The sequence below is a fragment of the Amblyomma americanum genome, chromosome 1, assembly GCF_052857255.1.
Source record: "Amblyomma americanum isolate KBUSLIRL-KWMA chromosome 1, ASM5285725v1, whole genome shotgun sequence".
In the NCBI taxonomy this organism is placed as follows: domain Eukaryota; kingdom Metazoa; phylum Arthropoda; class Arachnida; order Ixodida; family Ixodidae; genus Amblyomma; species Amblyomma americanum.
This window is the reverse complement of record NC_135497.1, coordinates 62,747,910-62,770,200: the sequence shown is the minus strand read 5'-3', so window position 1 is coordinate 62,770,200 and position 22,291 is coordinate 62,747,910. Positions and strand designations below refer to the sequence as shown.

The window sequence follows — 22,291 nt, the reverse complement described above, 5'->3', positions numbered from 1 at the left end:
GCAAATAGCTTGCATTCCCGCCTTCAAGCTAAATATATTCTGCATAGAATATGCAATTAAGCATGTAATTTAAGTTATATGCGCTTCAAAATGGCAGAGCATATAGGTAGACGAATTCCGGCTGCCAGCAATAACTGAGGCGGTGCCCTCTTCCGACCTATACCCTGGTACAAATGGTTCTTGTCAGTTTTGTTGGAGGTCATTTGATAATTTGAACTTTTTATGGTCCCTTGGTGTTCGATTTAATGAGATTTTGCAGTAATACACATTTTGTTGAAATCTACAATAGCACCTTTGAGATTAACCTTTTTTTTTTGAAGTTGAGTAAAGCAGACTTGTTCTGCAGATCATATCTTTGTAGCATAAGGCGAAATGTGGTTTACGAGAAACTTAGTGCTGTGCTAAAAAATATGCAGTGAAAGCTCTTTAATCCGGTCGGCAAAAGACCAGAAAGAAAAGAGAAAAGCTAAGAAAACAATTTGTAAAGTTGTTCTGCAAGGAGCTGAAACATTGTCGCCTGCTTTTGACATGTAAACTGCACGGCAATGATTAGTCTAGCTGCAATTTTGTAACAGTTTGCAGTATATATTTACCATGACGCCACGCTAATAGCCACGCGCCAGCGCCTAGCGTGCTTCCCAACGCCGTTCAAATCCAGCGCGCTGCTGCCAGGTCACGTGGCAGGACGCAGCACACCCTCCTCCCTTCCTCTCCCTCGGTGCATTTCCGGGGTGATATCCGGCTAGGCCTTACGCCGCGCCGTGCCGTGCTCCGTGCTGCTGCTGTTCGTGTGCTGTTTGTGTCTGATTTCAAAATCCTTCCTTCAAACTTCCGTTTGGATTTTTTGCTTATAGTAGCTTGCGCCGCGTGTCAGCAATGCAGCCGTTCGCGTACTTTGTGAAAAGTGACCACGCCGAGAAGCATGGAGCCGTTTCATATTGACAACACGTTCGGCTTCAACCGTAGCAACCGCGAAGCAAGAGAAGAAAGCGGTTACTGGAATGCGTCGAGTCCTCGTTTCCACAACACGTTCGACTTCAACCATAGCAGCCGCAAAGCAAGAGAAGAAAGCGGTTACTGGAATTCGTAGAGTCTTCGTTTCCAGGTGAGACCCATATTGTAGCGCAAGAGTGCGTGCAATTTGTGACCGCGAAAATAAACGAGCGAGCGCAAAGGCGAGAAGGAGCGGAAGGGACGAGGCTCTGTCAGCTCTGTCCTGTTCGTTTCCCTTCGGCATTGCGCGTGAGTCACTGGTTGTTTCCGCGGCAGCAAAGTGCATTCCACATTGAATCATCAAACTGCTGGTCCGTCCAAGGTAGATGTACACTGGTAGCGAAGGCTCCATAGACGCCCATTGGTCCAAAAAATGGCGGCTCGTGGGCACTCCAGCGCCCCCTGGATTTTGGGGGCAAACTACGCAAACGTGACGTAGAATGACGTCACGCATACGTATGCTTTTGGCGCGAATTATAAAGCGGTCTTTCTGTAGAATCCGCGTTTTCGAGCCCGTAACTCTCGAAGGTTGCTGCCTTTCAGCGCGCCCCAACCTTTGCCAGTCAAATGTGCTCGAGTTCCTGCTAGTTATGGCCTTGTTAATGTGCAATTGGGAACGCAATGAAAGTGACTGGTAAAGGAGGGGCAGCATAGAAAGGCAGCAACACTTCCAGACACTGGCGAAGCATGCATGATTCGTAGTGCAAATACTGGTGCTAGTACTTTTGAGAGCTTTTGAGTACAGCAAGGTATGATGCAAGGTATGATGCACAAAGCACTGGCTCAAGTGCACAGTTCGCAATAGAGTGTACGGCAAGTATGGTTTTCATAGTTTCATATTCATTGTTTATTGCAGCAACCAAACAAATACAGTCACAAAGCACACCCTTGGCACACAAACAAAAAATACATGTCACAGGCAGCACAAGCAGTATTGTTTAAGTTGGCTAATCATCTCAATAGTCACAGTGCAGAAGGAAAAAGCCCTGAAGTGCCACGAACGTTGTCAGTTAGGAAATTGAAAAGTATAGAAAACAATGCTACGACAGCTTCAATTGAAGCAAACATAACATGACATAAGTAGGCGCATCAACACAGACCATAGAGCACACTGGGATTATTCTTCACATTTAATTTCTTCAGCTGAAAGAATATAGCAGGTGCGTTTACATCTGCAAGGCAATGTTAAAGCCAGCTTTAGCACCCTCAAACGTGCTCAACGTAGGAGCAAATACCATACATTGAAAAAGACATGAAGCCAAGTACGCACGAACGGGTTACAGCTATGAAACACGAGCGAACAGCCCGGCGAAACCATATCGAAGCTATCGCGCATACCTAGAGCAGACGACACACCTGTGAAAGTCCAGCGGGAATCGGTGTAGCGTGACACCAATGGTACTATCCACGCTGTCGCAGTGTACCACGGAGCATCGTTTCTTCACATGCCGCAAGCTCATCTTGAAATGAAGCGCTAAGCGCTTCAAAACAAGAGCGCGAAGCGTGCAAAGACGGAAAAAGACTTCGCACTGGCCGCACGCCGAAGGAAACGACAAAACCGAGAAAACTGCCGCAGCGGTGCAGCGGGGTGCAAATCTTACCGAACGGTGACAAAGAAGCGACGTGCAAGGACGACGAAAACTTAGCAAAAGGAGCATTTTGAGACCGGCGAGCTAAATTTATACGCTTTACCAGGCGCGCCATCGCAGACAGCGGGCGATAAGAAATCGCCACTGTGGCCGGGTTAGCCGGGTATCGAAACAAGGCTTGCAAAGACGCGCTGTAATGCACCGCACACTCATGAATAGGGGCAGGTCAAGAGTGTTGCAAAAATACAAAATTTGCCAGGTTTTAATAAAATGACTTACCTCTTTCATAAAACAAGGTGCTAATATATTTTTTCTTTTCTATTGGCAGATTACATTCCAATTTTGTAGCTTTATCATTTCTTTATATGAGTGTTTTGCCCCCCATCCTCTGGTTGTGCTGCAGTCGCGCTAAACCACTTTTCGGCCCAGCCTTCGCCACCACTTTAAATCCGCCTTGGTCCGTCAGTGTTCACAGTGTATGCGTTGCGACGCGAGCGCCGAGGTGTATGCATAGATGCGTTTGCTGAATGGCAGGCGCGCGTAGGAGTCCTAAATGTAAATGTGGCAATTGTATACCGCCCAGCAAGGCGCGTGACTATGTTTTGGGCTTTCGTTAAGGTGGTTGCCCGACTTCCTGTTCATTATTCGACGTGGGGCGTGATCGTGCACTGCCTGCACGCGTGTTTTTGACGCCAGTATCGGCCCGTTGCGAACTGCCGATAGCGTGCGCCGCTCGGTCTGTTTAGCGTTCTGTTATTCGCTACGCGTATGTGCGTCTTTATAGTAATCTGATGTGGCGTCTTAAGGTTAGAACACACCTCTACGAGCCGATTACACCAGCTGTCAAGCTCAGAGTGGGAGGGGTGTGACGCGTCAAGGCATGCAAGCGACTGAGTGAATTGAAGCGACGTGTCACTGCGATACCACAACAGGTAGCTGCCTGCTCGATCACTTTTGTAACATTGGTACCGTTGCCTGCAGCTGTAAAGTTCTTTTAGTTGCTGGCGGCCGTGAATGAAAGTCATTGCTAAATGATGACGAAGAAGTAGCCATAGAAAAAGAGCGCTTTGTAACCCTTTCAAATTAAGTTGTTTTGTATAACCTAAGTAGTACAGAGCTGATCATAAAAACTAGTGTGGGCAAGTGGCGTTATGTATTTGAAGTTTGGCTGTTTAAACATTTTCTTGTGGTTGTGTGAAATGCCAGCAATACAAATAATTATCAGGAAGTGCCAGGCATTGTGGGTGCAAAATACACTGGAAATTGTTATGCAGGTGAAGTGCCTTCTCTTCAGTAATGAAGAGGTCTGAAAAGAGCTTCATCGGAGAAGATGTCTCCACTGTCGAGATTTGGGGCTGTTCTTGTCTGTGCCTGTTCAGCATACATTGCAGAGCACAAGTATGTGTGGAGTTTTCTCAGATCTGTTTTTTTTCACCTCTGCATTGAGATCAGTGTGTTGCAATGTCTGCTTTGGACCAGAACGTTGATGGCATGTATTGGCATTCCCCTATTCAAAATAACGTGTGTGTCTCTTCTCAATAGGTCATCATCAGATAGTGCCAGTTTCATGCTCAGAAAGAAGCAGTGCTTATATACAGGGGTGTCTCGGCTGGCCTCGGAACCCTTACAGAACTAGCGAGGAATCTGAGACTTCCTGTACTAGAATGCTTATAAGGAGCGTATGAATCCGAAGCAATCAACCAATTTTCTTTTTCTTGTTAGTGGTGGTTGGAACATTTCTCCTGTCATTTCTAAAATTTCGTGGTGATTTTTAGCAAGAATCATTAACACGTTTTCTTATAGCCAAAACGCAAAAAATGCAACGTTGACAGCACAACACACAGGGTGGAAGAAAAAGGGAAACCCGCACCCTCATACCACGATTGAGTCCAGAGCTGGCCGCTCAGCTCCAAGGCTACAAAGCAACAGCGAGCACAATGGCATAGCCTCAGCTCAGCCGCTTTCTCTCTCTCCCTCTCTAGTTCCCTCCCCACCCGTTCTCGAGTCACTAGAGACCCCCTTCAATGCAGCCAGGCTTTAAGAAATGCCAATATGAAGTAATGGGCTACAGGGCAGCATTCTAAGGTGATATTACAGCATGAGAACAATGCTTTTATTCTTTTTTCCTCTAGTATCCATCTCCCATGGCACTCCTCATAGACACTCATAGTAGAAGGATAACCATGTCAAGCTTCTACAGTAATGCCGGTGTCACATGGCACTCCTCAGAGACTGGTCCAGCAAATACGTTTTATTTCACTTGATGAAATGAATATGAATGGTGTTATATTGTGCAGCTATGAATGCACCTCAAAGATGAGAAACATTAATTGGACTTGAAGCTTGGCAGCTTCTCTTCTGTGGCCTCTCACTGTATAACGAAAGTAAAAACAGCGCTAATTTTTACACAAACCACACAGAAAGAACAGACAGGACAGCGCCCGTCCTGTCTGTTCTTTCTGTGTTGTTTATGTAAACATTAGCGCTGTTTTTACTTTTGTTACACAATGTTACACCAACTAGTCCAGCAAGAGGTACTGTTAAATGAACTTTTCACTGTAGTTGCAATATTTTTACTGCCTCTAGATCTGAGTGGAAAATAAGCACCGTCTACTGCAAACTACTTCAAGGTCTGTTGAATTATAGCCTGTGCACAAAAAAGCTAAAAGTGCTAAATGAAAAAAGGTGAATGTTCACCATAAATTGTTACCTCTGTGATTATCTTGGTCAGTTCTGATTTTTTTTTTGCCATTTCACTTGCTTGGTGATGACACTGTGCAAGTTCAGTGAATATACTTGCTCTGTTACACTTACAGGAAATTAGGAGCTTGTAGTGAGCTGTTTGACTCAGCCTTTCAGCATGCTACCTGATATCATAGTTCAACAAAGCTTGAAAGAAACTGCATATACTATGGACACCAGATGTTTGCTTGCGTCTTTTTTCAAATGCCTTAGACATTAATGTGCAGGCGCGGACAGAAGTAAACGAAGAGCGCCGCACAAGAAAGAACTGCTTTTCAGCGCCGCCTAGCAAAACCACACGTAAGCTCAAAATCGCGACACGCATATGCAGGCCCCCTACCAGCGCAACTCTCATTGCTCCGCTCGCCTCTCATTCGGCCGTAGTCAGGGTCACGCTGATGATGGTTATGATCAGATGGTTGCGCCCTTAGTAGCGAGCGGGGACAGAAGTAAACGAAGAGCGCCGCACAAGAAAGAACTGCTTTTCAGCGCCGCCTAGCAAAACCACACGTAAGCTCAAAATCGCGACACGCATATGCAGGCCCCCTACCAGCGCAACTCTCATTGCTCCGCTCGCCTCTCATTCGGCCGTAGTCAGGGTCACGCTGATGATGGTTATGATCAGATGGTTGCGCCCTTAGTAGCGAGCGGGCATTTCGGAGCGCACAGACCGCTGCCTTGAAGCCAAAAATCCCGCGGGGGCGACGCTATCATTATGTCGTTTCATCTGTGACAGCTGTGGCGCGTTTCCATTGCAAATAGCGCGCGTCCTTCGAACTTTAGTTGCTTCTGGGATTCATTTCCATCTCGCTATAGACCAAATAAACTCAAAAGCACTCGATCCACCACCACAATTTCGGGATCTTTTATACAGTTACCGTTCATTTTCGGCTTGCTCCTACGAGGAACCGACGGAGCGGCAAAGCATGCGCCCTGTGTGTCTGTACTGCACCACAGTGCTCCTGCATTGGAACCTCGCCTAGGAGGTCAGCTTAAAAGGAGATGAAACCGCCGCTCTTGGCGCTTTTTGCAGCGCGATCCAGCGTCTCAAGGATAGTGACTGCTTCCAAATGTGCTGGATGCAGCTGTTGGGTTTTCACACCTATATTCTCAAACAGACCAATGTCTATATGTAACCGGTAGCTGTGAAGTAATACAGCTCGTACAGAAGAGTTTGGATCACTTGCTGGGTTCTGTCGTGGCTCATACTCTGATTAGTGGGCGATCACGGATACTTACATGCCGAATTTCGCACGCGGGGCACGCAACAGTGACGCACTGCTGCCGCGGCATTCATGTGGGTGAGACAGCGGGTGCTTGTAGTCATCCTAAGATCCAAAGGTGCATGCAAAGTGATTACCATGAGCTCTGCTCCGCACATGACAGCGCGATACGCAGCGCACTGTCTCAGTGGTGATAAGAGCAGGATCCATTATAGGGGCAGTTTGTTTCGGGGGAGACAGGCAGGGTGCATACACTAGCGCTGCGTCAGCGCCTGGTAGGAACAATGCGAATCATCAGTGATAACTGTAGAAAATTAACACAAAACTGCGGCAGTATGCCGAGTGTTTCGAGCGCGTTTGCTTGCGAGTGACACGCAGCAGAGTCCCAGTGGCAGCAAAAGTTCGAAACATGCGGGTTGTTTGCGGCGCAAACATGCCTCCAGCTGTCTCAAACGAAGCGGCTTAATAGTAGAGCTGTCCCCGCGCAATTTGAATTATCAAGACAGCGGTCTTTGTTTTCCGAAATGTTCGCTAGCTACACAGAGCACGACCATCCAATCATGATCATCATCAGCACGACACAGACGCCGGACGAATGCGAGGCAAGCGGAGCATTGAGAGGGTCGCGCCGGAAGCGGGCCTGCACATGCGCGTGGCGATTTCCAGCTCTCGTCTGGTTTGGCTAGGCGGCGCTGACACGCAGTTCTTGTGTGGCACGCTCTGTTTACTTCTGTCCGCACCTGTACATGGACCACCCCGTGATATTTGCTCTATGACTGGTAAATAATTTATAATTGGCTTTCTCTTTGTTGTTTCAGTATTATCAACCGAACGATGGCTGCGACGTGTAGTTGGTTTTCAGGTCATGGCAAAAGCAAGAAAACTGGTAATATAACTGCTGCTATGGCATTTGTTGTCATTCCAGCTTTTGAAACAGGCTGTTTTAGGTGTTGTAGGGAATTAAAACTGCATATCAACATTTATATTGTAGCCTTTTCCATGCCTCAGCAGACCTAAAGGCCAACTAGGCATCACAGCCATCATTTGGCTGATCAAGCCTAAACAACATCAGAGAAGGAAATGGAATTATAAATTATTTAATGATAGGCAAATACCATTTGGGGATTCGTGTATTCTAATGTCTAATGCAGCGTTTAAAAAAATATGTGACCAAAGTTGCATTTTTATAGTCCTTGAAACTTATTTTTTAGGTGTTTTCTATTTCACTGTTCTCAATTTGCAGAGGTAGCAGTGTTCAGTACTGCTTACCTTCTTTTTGTTGTTCTCTTTTCATTCATTGGTTGGGCCCTGTTTTCCTGTGTTATTCTGTGTTGTGTAATCGCATAGTGCATCCCTTCTTTTTTGTTTGTGCACCACTTCTGTTCAGTTTTTTTTTTGTGGCAGGCCTCATGACAGCTGGCAGCTTTCCTTTCATTTTTGCCTTCTCCTCTGAGGGTGCTCATGGTACTAGACAAAATATAGTTTACTGAAAGGCTGAATTCTAAATTGTACAACATCATTAAGGTGCCCTCTTCCTTTTTAGCACATGCCATTAATGGTGATGCCTACTGTTGCCAAGAATCTTACATTGACACAAATTTGTTTCACAAGTGCAGGGCATGCTTTGCTCTCATGCAGAGTTTGTGCATTTACAGTGTATAGCTTGTACATTGTCTCTTAGTTGGTGACTGACACAGTGGCCTCATTGGTTGGCTTTTATATTATTATGAAGGTTAGAATTTGTTTTTCTCACTGCTGATGAGCTTTACAGGAGCTTATGATGCCTTCAACAGTCATGTCTTTTTTATTGCTTTAGTTAGGATACTGAGGCTCAAATGAGCGAGCATCTGAGACCAAAATACCAGTATAACTTCGTGCCGTTTGTCAGCTTCCTTTATGATGTGCATAACTGTTCAAGTAGGAAATAATTTCAGGTCTTAGTGGTCCTTCATTTTCTTTTGCTTTTCAGCCTTTATGCCAGATGTCAGATTTTGGAGGATAGTTTGTCACATCCTTCATCATTGAAGTAGGTAGCACAATGTACCAGCCGTGACAATTGGTCATTATAACTAAGCACCGCACCTTCCCTTTATGAGCACACCAAAGCTGAGATCTGATGGCAACTTTGATGAGTATTTACACCTGAAGTTGTCTTGTTACAAGCATAATGTTACGGACCACTTTAAAATTTCCTTATGCTATTAGGTTCAAATCATGTTTTTGCTTGCTGTCAAACTCGCTCAACGGCACTTTCATTGTGAAAATTAGTATAACACTTGGAAAAGGCAGCCAGGTCCTTTATTGAATGTGAGTGGTGCACACTGGAATCCTGCTCCTGCAGCAAATCATGTGGGTCATATTGGAGGTTGTGTCAAAAAGTAATGAAGCATAGATATGAAAATGATGATACACAGTTATTACCATTTTGTGGCCCTTGACCAATTTCTGTCTTTTAAAGGCACTGTACTAAAAAGAAACTGAAGTGCACTGGAGCCGCTGGAAACCTTTTGTGTGAAGAAAAGGCATAATGACTGTGCTCATGACAATTTCATGATTGTGCAAAATTTCAAAATGACCATTTTACTACTTCTTTATGAATATGTACTCTCTAGTGTCACATAAGGTGTAATGACAGAACTTGTCTCTAATTTTTCTTTGCACTTCAGTTTTGTTTCTATTTATATTTTGTATTTCTTACCATGAACAGCACAGGCCATGCACTCCTGTATTACTTTGTATAAGGAAAGAGTGGCAAGTCAAGAGTCTGCGTGTGGGCCCCTCGTTGAACACTATTCTAAGGCACTAAATTGTTTGCCTTGGACTCAATAGTTAATGCGCTTCTAGCTGAAAAATTAAGTAATGTTTCGTTCAATTTTGACTACAAGAACTTTGCTAACTAGGCAGCATGTTGAGGATACATTAGATTTACTGCAGGTCAACCGGCATTAGTGCCTTGCTTGACAAGGGCATGGGCAAGAACTGCAATTAGAAAATTGCTCTTAGCAGTCACTGCGAAGCCGCCGCGGTGGCTGAGTGGTTATGGCACTCGGCTGCTGGCCCGAAAGACGCGAATTCAATCCCGGCCGCAGCGGTCAAATTTCGATGAAGGCGAAATTCTTGAGGCCCGTGTACTGTGCGGTGTCAGAGCACTCTAAAGAACCCCAGGTGGTCGATACTTCTGGAGCCCTTCATTACGGTGTCTCTCATAGCCTGAGTCGCTTTGGGACGTTAAACCCATATAAACCAAACCAGTCACTGCTTGTTGATTTAAACACTGGCAGTGCTCCTACTATTTTTATTTTCAGTATTTGCTACCACACATACTAATCTGCAATTTTCAAGGATGAAGTCAATTCCTTTTCAATAATTGTGCAGTTAAAGTTGCATGTTCTAAAATTCGAAGCAAGCAGTTGCCTTTTGTACTTCACACTCCTATCAGAACTCACCACTATTGCATGACACCATCAACATCAAGGTGCAAGCCTTGTGTTGGTAATAAACGAAATGGTTTCTACTTTCTTGTTTCAACAGGCGTTGAAGCATACTGCTGTTGTTGGTGTGAAGCATACAAATACAATTATTATCATATTCCTGGCTGCAAATATGGCTAAGAATTTTTATATGCGTGTTCTTTTTCCTATAGGTGCATCTGAATTCAAGGTAGAGAAGGCAATGTATGACACCGTGAAGGGAATCCCAATGGATGCAGTATTTCACAAGAGAACTGCCATTCCCATCTGGTCAACAGAAGCAGTTGTACTATGCAGTTCCAGTGGCAAGTGCTCAGGAGGTGACAGCGGAAGGCAAGGAAAAGGTTCTCCACAAGGCTCAGAATAGAGGGCTGGGATAGTCGGTTCTGGGAAGAATTATGAGGCATCATTCCAGCGCACAAAAATTATGTCCGGTGTCCGTGGTGTCTATCCTCTTCGTGTATTTTTGTGCGCTGGAGTGTGAAAAATGGATGCACTGAGAGGTAATTGCTAGCTGTAGCTGGATTTATCTCTGGGGCATATACTCACTCCATCAGTGTATGTGAGAATTACGACTCAGGTTTGTTAGTGGTTTATAATATGAAAGCGCCAAACAAAGGATAATGCCAGACATACAAGACGTGATCAAATAATTGTAGATGTCTTCATGTGAAAGTTTATTTACAGGAGGTTAATTGATGGGTTCAGTTAGCTCGCGTGAGGATAAAAGCAGCTTAAAAGCCTAGGCTCTATGTTCAGTGCGGCAGTGCATAATCAGTGAAATTACTCATAATGAACAACTTGTAGTGAATATGTACTTCTCATGCCATGGAAACAGAAGATGGACGGTACTTAGCAGTCATTTGCCCTGAAGCTTGGATTTTAGCTACTGAGGCCTAAGTGATGCTGATTCAGTATAGGCATACGTGGGTGCCGCCACATTTGCCATCATGAATCCTCTGGTTGCCTCTACTTCACAACGAAAATTTGTATGTTATAACTTGTAGCCATCACTGAAAGCATTTTGCATGAAAATAAGCTTGAATTGAATGCTAGCTGGCCTATTCTTTAACTGTCAGATGCCATGATGGAAGTGACTGTTAGAGTCCATCATGTAGCCCATAATGAGCCCCTGTTTGCCCTTACCTTCTCTGCTCTCTTGTCTAGCTGTTATGCATACAGTTTTACAAATCACGTTCTAACTTCGGCTACTTCAGTTTACATGTAAAAAGATTTTGGCTACTTTTTACTCAAGCATAGGTGTGCTTGAGAACTCTTTCGCTAGCTTTGCTGCATGCTTTGTAAAAATACTTTGTAGCATTGAATATGACAAAGCATATCTTAGCCACTTTTTTTCACACTTAGTAGGGACGGCCCAGCGGGGCCTGTAGAGATGGCTCGAAGCGGTTGCAATATTTTGTTGCATACATGTTGGGAGGAATCATGTGACTAGTGAGTTACGTATATGTGTGGCAGTAAACATTGCTACTTTGGAAAAGGTGCCGGTCTGCCATACAATGTCAGCGAAGCTTAACGAACCCCACTTGGTCTAAACTAATTTGGAGCCCTGCACTACAGTGTCCTGAAGCCATTATTGTTTTCTGCCTTGCTGTGAGAAGCGGATCTTGCAAGTGATCTGCCTGCTTAGAACCAGTCAACTTGTTAAGCTTATTCACTTAACTCATAATCAACTCAGACATTTTTTATAACTGGAACCTTAACGCTTGGATGCACCAAAAGAAGTGCATCTCACTGGAAGACAGGGCGTGCTAGGCACTATAGTGGGCAATGCACAGTACGCATAATCTAGTGTGGGTTTTGTATGTGTGCAAGTGTCTGCAGGTACTCTGCAGTCAACTGCACCAGAGGCTCAGGATGTGCGTAGCAAGCTATACCTAAACAAAACTCGTGCGCTCAGGCAGCTTTGGTTTTAATACATTCAGCAGGAAAAATAATCTGGCAGCTTTTTTTTGCGCTTCTGTTGGGGTTTTACCAGTGCCAGAGTTCATCGCATCTTGTTTAAGATTTCCTTTCGAATCATTAACATTCCACCCTTGTCATTTTGTATGTGGCATTCAGCTGAAAATAAATTTCCGCAGTCGGCTTTTTATGATTTGCTGCCACTTTTTTGGAAGAAATTAAGAGGTATGGTCTTCTAAATAGATGCAGCCAGCCATGCAGTGCTTTACAGTTCTGCACCCTGTGCGCATAGTCTCAATACATGGATTTTGTCACCCTGAAATATACTCGCATCAGATATTTTTTTTAGTCGAACTACATCTTGTCTCCTTCTTGTGCCCATCTTTATGGGCATCTTGTAATCATTGCTGTAATTCCTTAATTTCTCTTATTTTTGTTTTCTGCAGCAGTAAAATTTTCATATCAATTTATTTCTCTAGGCTACCAAGTATTAGTATCTCTGAGCCTGGTAATGAATCAAATTACCGGAGATGCTAGAGTGCTGTTGATTGTCTCAGAAAGCCTGACTGTGTTGGAAGGACTGCCATGCTCAATATCAGCTGCAATGCCAAAATATGACGAATTCAGAATATGATGCAGGCGTACCCAACTGTATTGTAAATATATGCAGTTAGCTATGAATACAAAAGAAAAACACAACGCAATAATTCACATTTTCTTTCACACAGCATGATGATGAACAGGGGCAAGGGAGGAGGGACCTCAAAGTGTTTTTCGGTGTCTTCCCCCTTGTCCATGTTCATCGTTGTACTGTGTGAATGAAAGTGTGAAATATTTGCTCATCCAGATATTGATTTCAAGCAAATTAATGCAAGTGGGCTGCTTTATGTGAGTAGCATTGATTTACTATAAAGCAGAAGTCAGTTGATTTACTGTAGAGGCATTGCGAGTCGTATTGAATGTGTACTGTATAATTGCACCACTGAGCTAAATTTAATAGCAGTATTTGCTGGTTTTCTTTGCACCGTGATTATTATAGTGTATTTCACACAAATTCGTGATTTTGTTCTGTTGTTCTTCAGGCATTGTGGCTACACAGCTGGAGTCAAGCTGCTATCAGGGAAATTCAACCTATTCGACTTTGCCAGAAAAGACGCACGCTATGATGCTTGGGGCCTCCATCTTGACTATACTGCCAATTTTGTCTACCAATGAAGCTAAGGACGCTTTTGTGCAAATGTGAGCATTTTTTCTTTCTTTACGATACGTGCTTGCTCTTCGGCAAGAACAGAAATGATGTGGGTATGTGCATGCTCCAGTGTACAATCATGTGGAAAATTATGACGCTGCGAGTGTGTGCCATACTATGCCTAACTGCGTGCAGGTGCCATCTGATGAAATTCTCGTGCCATCAAGGCCGGCGCAGCGAGATTGATGGATGTTAGTGCACCTGACTCGACATCAGGAGTGCTTGCTGTTTTACACCATTTGGTATGCATTCGCTTGGATCTCTTAATTTTTCTCACGATAGTATGTCCAAACTCACAGCATCTCAATCAAGACATTCTACGGTATACCAACCACACCAAATCGAATGGTACATCGACCACACCAGGAAACACCAAACGAAACCACACCAGAGCCGGTATTAGACAACCGGGTCACAGCACAGAAAACCAGACCAGAACACACTAAAGCACACCACACTACGCCACATCAGGACCCGTGTCTGACAATCCTGGTCTGGTCGGAACACCAGACACGGTCACACCAGAACCCGTGTCTAAAAAAGCCAGTTTGGTGTAAACACCAGAAACAGGCTGGTGTTTTTTTTCGACAGGGTATATGGCATTTCTTTCAATTGTGCCTATGAACTACTGGCAACGTATTGATTCCTTTCAATATAATTTTGATGCATATTGTTTTGTTCAGCTGTAGGTTAATTTGAGCCCTCTACATAGGGTGAGTCCACTTCAGATTAAGTTGGGACTTCGAAATTGCCATATGTTGCATTTGGATTTGTAGACCTGAAAGCTTCATTTTGTACAAGTGTATCTGAAAGAGGATTTGCTGTATATAATATCTAGCCTACTACAAGAAATTAGCACAAGCATTAGCCTTGCTGTTCATAGTGGCAGCTGACGGTTATGTTCTTACATCACTCATTTAGCTCCAGACTACAATTTTGCCATGGTTCAAGGTGGCCTTAAAGTAATGGCTTCACTTTTTCCCCCTTGTCTTATTGTTTGGGAAGTGTATGCCATTGAGTCGTGCATAAAAGGAAGTTAATATGATGATGCAAAGATGGGCGTTTAGAAGACAACAGAGAATTCTGTTATCATTAAACTGAGTCACACCACTGTGATCATAGGTCTCTGAGTCCTCTGTATTATCCTGTTCTACATCCTTCTGATTTTTTGTTGACTTGCACATGGTTCCTCGAAGAGGAAGTCTTATGAATGGTTCAATGTATGGTTTTCATGGCATAGTTCACTTTGTATAATCTGTATAATCTATTTCAGATCAAAAAGCTAGCACTCATTGGGAGTGAGCCAGCTGATGAGGCTACAAAACTTATTATGAAGACTAGTGAAGACTCCTGTGGCCCTTATGTACACATTGAAGGGGCGGGGCGAAAAAGAAGCATTTAAGAACCTACGGCTGTACAGCGCAATTTTTGGTGAGTACATGTGAATCTTCTGAAGGTTATAGACACTTTGTGAACACACCATCTAATTGCAGGAAAAAGCTACTTTCAATCTGCCTGGTGTGGTTTTCAGCACTTCCGTTATCAATTACTGAGTAGCCATCCAAATATAAAGGACTATAGGTACCAAATTTTTGCTTGTGCGTTTTTTCTTTCAAACCATGCGTTAGACATTCTATACATGTACGACCACTAAATAATTTATTATTTAATTGCATAGTGGTGGTTCAAAAGTGCCAACACACACGGACGAAGAGACGAGACACAAAAATCAGCACTGATCTTACAACTGATTTTTTTTATTAGGAAGAAGCACGTCATATATATACACACGGAAAAACAGCGCACATGTGCGATGTCAACAGGACTCCTAGTGCTAGTAAAAGGCAAAAACCGCTTTAAAAGCATGTGTGTATCTGCAGAACCGCTACCCACTATGTAGCATATTGACTTCTCGAAGCGATAATGTAACAGATGATGTACTCACGCACCCATTACTTTTTCTGATAATATGAAACGCCTCAGCTACTTCTCTAGTGGGCTGGTCAGAATGAGCGAACAAGACATCAGTATCGGTGCTAGAAATTTTCTTTAGTGCTAAGATGCACAAGCTTAAAGTTCGTTTCCGGGCAAGCGTATCTGAGCACAATTCTTGGCAGTTGTTTGTGTCTATCTATCTTCGCAAACATTTGTCGTCACTTCGCGTAAAGGATCCGTTTCTCGTACCTACAGTGGACTCCTCTTAAACGGAACTTGAAGGGGATTCAAAGTGTTCTATTTATCAGAAGTTTTGTTTAAGCAAAGCACACATATTTCATGTAGAAATATTTATTTACACTGCACCAGCCCTTACTGATCTGGGCGTGAAGAAAAAAAGGAATCAGTTGTGGTCTGTTTTACATTCTTCAGTTGCTTTTTAACAAAGTAACTGTGCATATTTGAAAGGCTTTGCGAAAATTCTGCGCTCCCTTCACGTTCAAAGTACTGTACCAAAAGTGCAACTGCATTCCTAGCTGCGCTGTCTGGCACCGCACTGGGCACAGGGTCCTCGCACTCATCACTGGAGGAAGAGTGGTCCTCGGCTTGCACTTCTCCAATAATTTCTTCAAGGCTTTCCTCGCGACAGGTGCATACATTTGCATCTATGTCCTCATAGTCTTGTCGTGAGAAAGGGGCAGAGGGCACTATTTGATTAAGTATAGTGTCTGCTTCTTCATCAGCAGTACCTGCCTCTTCATGGGCTATTGGATCGTGTGCTTCGAAGCCTGCATGGTGGAAGCACTTCTGCACTGTTGTTGCCTGAACTTTTTTCCCAGGCACGGGCCAATATGTGGATAGCAGACAGCAAGTCAATGACATAATCCTTTCCACTGTCAGCACAAAGCAGCATGCGGTGAAGCAGTTGGCGGCGGTAGTGAACCTTGACGTTCTGGATGACTCCTTGGTCCATTGGTTGGATGACAGCAGTTGCATTGGCAGGGAGGAATTCAAGGCTGATGGACTTCAGCCCTTCCACCTGGCCATGGGCAGGGCAATTATCTACGATGAAGACAACTTTCCTGCCCTGTCTCGTAAACCTTGCGTCCTCCTCCCGCAGCCAATTTTCGAAAATTGCTGTTGTAATCCACGCTCTCCCATTTGCAGTGTAGGCCATAGGTAGATTTCAAATGCCCTTGAAGCAACGTGGGTGTCTCGATTTTCCTACCACCAGCAGCTTTAACTTTTCATCGCCTGCCATATTAGCGCCCACCAGCACGGTAATGCGCTCTTTGCTGCGCTTCCCACCTGTACAGGCTTCGCCTCTGTAGGCGAGAGTCTTCGATGGAAGCTCCTTGTAGAAGAGGCCCATCTCGTCGACGTTGAATACGTCTCGTGGCTCATAGCTGTTTAAAATCTCCTGCAGCCGTCCGCGTTGCCAGTCAGCGCAGACTTCTCTATTCACTGCATTACTTTCTCCTGAGATGGTTTTGAAGACTAGACCGTGGCGCTTTTTAAATCTGCTAAGCCATCCGTCGCTGACGCAGGAATTCTCAACCCCATTTGCAGGGCTATCTCCCGCGCCTTTTGCTCCAAAATTGGTCCACTTATGGGAAAACTGGCACTCCGCGCACGCTTAAACCACAGAAAAAGAACCTTTTCAAGTTCTTCATACGGTGTCGTCCTCATACGCATCCGGTTGGAAGCGAAGGTCCCAGACTTGACAGCTCCTTGAATGACGTCTTTGTTTTTCATGATCTGCAAAAGCGTCGACTTCGGGATGTCGAACTTCTTCGCAACTTCTGTTCTTGAAAGGGAACTTCGCGCAAGCTCCTGCAGAATTTGTAACTTCTTTTCAAGCAAGAGCGCTTTGTGCGGCCGCTTCTTAACGCTTTCCATCACGTCGACGCACCGACAACACCGGTCGCACGTAGGCCTAACGCAGAACGACAACAAAAACAAGATTATCAAGCGACTTACTGGATTGGCTTGTCCCGGCTATAGCGTTGGCTGCGAAGAATTTGTTCATGGTTGCGAGACTGCCGCTGACATATGCGAGCACAAATACGCTCGGGAGGATTCCAAATTTTTAACTTTTGTGCCGTTTAGCCGAGGGTAAGACGCTAGTGGTGTTCCAATTATCCGAAGAATTTTACTGCTGCAGATATACGAAACCAACCAAGTAACCCTGCTTAATGTTTTTTATCCGTAAGTTTCATTTAACCGAGTTTCGTTTATTGGGCGTCCACTGTAATTCTGAGGCAGTAGCGGATTTCCTCTGAAATCAGAGGCGGGCACTATGTGATGGTTTTAGTGTAGATGTGGTTGATTTGTTTTATTCTCTTCCACACTTTGAACTAATCCAGTATGTTCAGCATTGTAATACGGATGAGAGCGATGAATGCGTGTTCCAAAATGAGTGCAGAATCACAATGAGATTCTTTCTTTAACTCTTATCTTACTACCTGAGTAACACGTTTGTTGAGTGGGATGGCCGTCTTTATATGCAAAAATCGGGTGTGTGCATAGGTGCCAAGGTAGCTCCCATTCTCAGTAACATTTATCTAAGCAGGGTTGATATGAAAGTTGAGACTGATCTAGCCGGTTATTGCATATGCATTTTCTGTTATGTGGATGATTACCTGGTGCTGGCTAGGTCCGTGAATCCCGAATTTGTGTCAAATGTTCATAGTTTTGCATGTAATTGGTTGGAGCTGAGGTTCACACATGAAGTCCCTCAAGAAAGAGTCCTGCAGTTCCTTAATTAAAATTCTCTTTCGAACCCAACCATGTCTGTTGGCAGTATTCCCCTAGAAGTGAAAAGTCCCTTTCGAATTACAGGTCCTTTCATTCAAAGCTTGCAAAAAGTGGCATCGTTACGGGATGCTTAGGCATGGCAGTAAAGAAATCTTATCATAAAATGATGTCCTGTCTCTTAGCCCAAATAGACAGATGTAGGTAAGCTGGTTTCTGGGACTCAGTTCTCGTTTCAAGTGCAGACAGTCCTCCATGAGCTGAAATCGTCTGCAAGTACCTCGGGGCTGGAAAAGGGTTCGGAAGAAGGGAGAAGAAAGGTAGTGGGTTATGCCATATGTCCACACGCTATCGCACCGGATTAAAAAGAGTGGGAAGCAAGCATGGGGCAAAGGTTCTGTTCCCTGCACATAACAAGCTAGAGAGTGGGGGCGGCAGTTCAAAGAAAGCATGAAGGGCGCAGAAGAAATGCTTGCAACATAAATCATGAAAATAGATGGCGTAGAAGAGAAGACTGGCGTAGCATATCAAATCCCTCAGTCCTGTGGCCTTACCTACATAGGTCGAATTGGCCGCTGCGTTAACGTGCGGCTCATGGAGCACGCTAATTCTTTAGGAAAGAAACTAACCTAGCTAAGCATTGTTTCACGTGCAAACGTACGCCATTTTTTGACGATACTGATGTCTTGTTCGCTCATTCTGACCAGCTCACTAGAGAAGTAGCTGAGGCGTTTCATATTATCAGAAAAAGTAATGGATGCGTAAGTATGCATCTGTTACATTATCGCTTCGAGAAATCAATATGCTACTTAGTGGGTAGTGGTTCTACAGATATTCACGTGCTTTTAAAGCAGTTTTTTCCTTGTACTAGCACTAGGAGTCTTGTTGACACTGCGCATGTGCGCTGTTTTTTCGTGTGTGTATATATGACGTGCTTCTTCCTAATAAAAAATCTGTAGTAAGTTCAGCGCTGGTTTGTCTGTCTCGTCTCTTACATTGTCCGTGTGTGTTGGCGCTTTTGTATGGATCAACACCAACTAGCGCAATGTGCAGTTTTTCTGCAATTTAATTTCTTCTTGACGCTGTTTCGGTTTCATCAGTCGAACGATGACTGTGACATGTAGATGGTGTTTAATTCACATGAGGCATAAAAAATCGGTTATATTATTGCCGACAGGTCATTTTTGTCATTCCAGGTCTTGGAAGACGCTAGATTAAATGTCGTAGTCAATTAAAGCTACATATCAGTGATTGTATTAGTTTTTCCAGTTGCATCATGTGACCAAAACATCAACTTGACGACAGTCGGCGTTCGGTCGATGAAACCAAAACAGCATGAGAGAAGAAATTCGATTATAACTTGTTTAGCGGGGTTGTAGGCAAGTACTACCTGGTAATCCATGTATTTTATTATCTAACGCATCATTGGACAGAAGAAAGCACGCAATAAATTTAGGTGTCTATATTCCTTTAATGGCTCATGCACCTTTCGGTTATTCTTATTATGGATATTTATGTTTATTATGGTTACGGATATTAACAGCAAACGAAATTTGCTGATATTTCAAGCATTGCACATTGTAGCATTGCATACGGCTTTGAAGCATTTCCTGGAAGATGTGACTATAATAATTTGGAAAGTGATTTTTATCCACCATACTGAATATCAATTTGATGTGTGTGTTTATTTTTCACTTTTACATCTGCTATGCAGCGCAGAATCCCAACAGCCACCATGGAAGGCAACAACAGAGTGGCTGCGTTCGGGCTGGGGGCGAGAGACTGGGATGGTGGTCGGAAAGTTCGGATGAAGGGGCGGACCCTTCACCCCAGTAATTGGGGCTTTGTATGCAAGAATGCCCAAAATGTCTTGCAAAAACAAATAAATAAGAAGCATTCTTACTTGCATTGCAATTTCAGTAGTAACATGTACACAAAAAATACTGATGAAGTGAAGAAAGCCTCTCTGGGTTGGCAAGGTGGGCCTTAAGTCTAATTGGGTCGGTGGGCCCAAAGGCATACAGCTAATGGTTTTATATGGGTTACCTTTGTTCACTTCCCGCAAGTTATCACCTAAGAAGCCCACTGGGACCAGAACGGCTAAACCACAGGGGCCCAGTACGGGCTTGCCCACGGGTGCCCAGTACGGGCTAGCCCACGGAGGCCCGACAAGGGCCAGCCCACAAAGGCCCGACACGGGCCAGCCCACAAAGGCCCGGCACGGGCTAGCCCACAGAGGCCCGGCACGGGCTAGCCCACGGAGGCCCGGCACGGGCCTGCCCAAGGGGATCCAGCGCGGAGCCTTGTGGGGCTATGCAGTAAGCCAACTGGGCAGCCCTTGAGGGTCCCCCCTGATGCCGAGTTGCAAATCCCGCACATATCCCACGTCGGGCCCCTATGGGCAGCCCGTGCCGGGCCCACAAGGGCCCGCAGTTCAGAGCCCCATTTGTGCTACTGGGGAGGTTGAAAATCTGTTAATTTGATTGTTTTCTAATGATTTCATCTGGTTCCAGAAGGAAGCCTTCTGGTTGCTGCTGGTTGAAATAGCCCCTGTAGGGCACAAAATATTTTTTGGCTTTAATCTACTGGTCCCGAAAGGAAGCATCTGGTTTGCTGCTGGTTTAAATGGTCCCTGCTGGGGGCTTCTGGTTCTGAAGTGAGATCTACTGGCTACTACTGAACGTTTTGTTGTCGGATTTACAACTTTTTTCTGTTGTATATGTTGTAATGGTGTTCCTCAACGCACAAAATTTTTCATCAAAATCTCTTCGAGGTTTTCTGCTATACATGGCATAAATAGTGCTGAAGTTTAATGAGAAAACTATTTTTATTAACTAGCTGCTCCCTGCTAACACCTGTGGGATGCCCTTAATGAGGGTGTATATAAGCATAAGCACATAGCAAGTTTCAACCAATGTGACTATAAGTTATGTGTATTGCCGCGCTTTGTTGTTGGCCTTGTTGGCACTCAATTGTTATGATTAAAGCTGCGTGTTCTCACTATAGGCAGATGTGCGTGGTCCTGCAGGGCAACACATTTTAGTGTAGGTTGCTTCTGTTGTCCTGAATTCTTGGTGTGTGTTTATTGTCATTGAGCAACTCTTTAAAACATTTTGTAACTTGTCAGAAAGGGATGAAATCTAAGGACATAATACACTGATGGTTTATCCAAGTAAATGTTCGCTCTCAGCAGTTACTGGTTCCAGCAGCTACAGGGAATGGACCAATAAACCATTTGAACTGGGACAATAAAGAATCCCATTTGGACATTTTCACTGCAATCCTATCTCACACTTGTAGATGCTTGTAAAGACATACCTGCAGCTCATGCTATTCTATTTGAAAGGATACCCTGTTGCTCAGATTCCAGTTCATGATCAGGAATGTCAGGTGGCGGAAATAAATGCACAGATTTCATTTTTTATTTGTAGCTATTATGTGGTTGTGCGAATTAACATGCCAACCAATTGTATTGAAACTGTTCCCTCGCCATGAAATGCACGTGGCAGGCCGTGTGGATACGTTCAGCCAAACAGAAGTGCTGAAAATATGTTTGAGGGCATATCAGCTCCATTATTAATGAAGAAAATGTGACAATTGGGAATCCACAACAACACATTTATGATGCAATGATCACAGCTTGACTCTTGGCTGCTTAAGCAGTAAGTGTAGATCATGTTCAAAATATCACAAAGCAGCATGACCAGAAATAAGATCAACACCTTCAGCCTTACTTGCCTGTACACTTCAAATACAAAGCCCTCACAGTGAAATACTGTTAAAATGAAGAACTAGCATATGAGTTAAGACCAAGAAACACAGCAAATGGCACCGTAACATACAAAATATATTGCACATTGAAAGAAAACACCGCTTTACACTGACTGGAAGCATTTAGCACATCTATTATGCGACTCCAACACAAATGCTCAACATACCGTGTGCACCCAAAAGGCCTCATGAAGGTTCCATGTTTATGCATATTCATGTAGGAAAATTCGACGCGTTATTTGTACAAAAGGAACACCACTGTTTGCAATGTGCTTTGTGCATTGCAGATAAAATGTGTTTTTTTATCATGTGCACTGTCACAGCTAAGATCTACGCGAGATTCCGTGGCACCAAACAAGAGACCAAGGCACAAGTGCTCTTTACTTCCTTGTTTCGCGCTATGGAACGGCACGTGAATTACCCACTAGCCTGAACCCTCACACTTCTAAGCTAAGGATCATAGGCAATGTTACCAGTGGTTCATCATTATTCACTCAAACACTCACTGCTTAATGAATCAGACAGGAGTGCCACGTTAAAGTGCAGATTTCCTGCAGCTATACAGATACTGTATAGACAAGCCAAGGAGCTGCATAATATGCTTAATGTGTAAGACAACTACTGAGTGCAATCAATGAACCTGCA

The 22,291-nt window shown here is 44.2% G+C and overlaps 1 protein-coding gene across 9 annotated transcripts; it reads left to right on the top strand.

Moving 5' to 3' along the window:
- The first annotated feature begins 755 nt into the window (after positions 1-755).
- LOC144112878 (uncharacterized) lies at positions 756-19,777 on the top strand. 9 transcript variants are annotated; one of them, XR_013310515.1, is made up of 7 exons: positions 757-1,105; positions 7,366-7,433; positions 10,191-10,361; positions 13,020-13,176; positions 13,322-13,428; positions 14,460-14,617; positions 19,595-19,777. XR_013310515.1 is itself a non-coding variant. In XM_077645701.1 (6 exons), exons 2-6 carry the CDS (start codon positions 3,913-3,915, stop codon positions 19,684-19,686), a joined length of 561 nt encoding a protein of 186 aa, XP_077501827.1. In that variant the 5' UTR covers positions 760-1,105; positions 3,857-3,912; the 3' UTR covers positions 19,687-19,777. The 9 variants fall into 9 exon arrangements, 3 of the variants coding, with proteins under 3 accessions (XP_077501826.1, XP_077501827.1, XP_077501828.1); XR_013310514.1 differs by having other exon boundaries at positions 19,590-19,777; XR_013310518.1 differs by having other exon boundaries at positions 793-1,105; positions 10,191-10,350; positions 19,590-19,777.
- Positions 19,778-22,291: the final 2,514 nt, after the last annotated feature.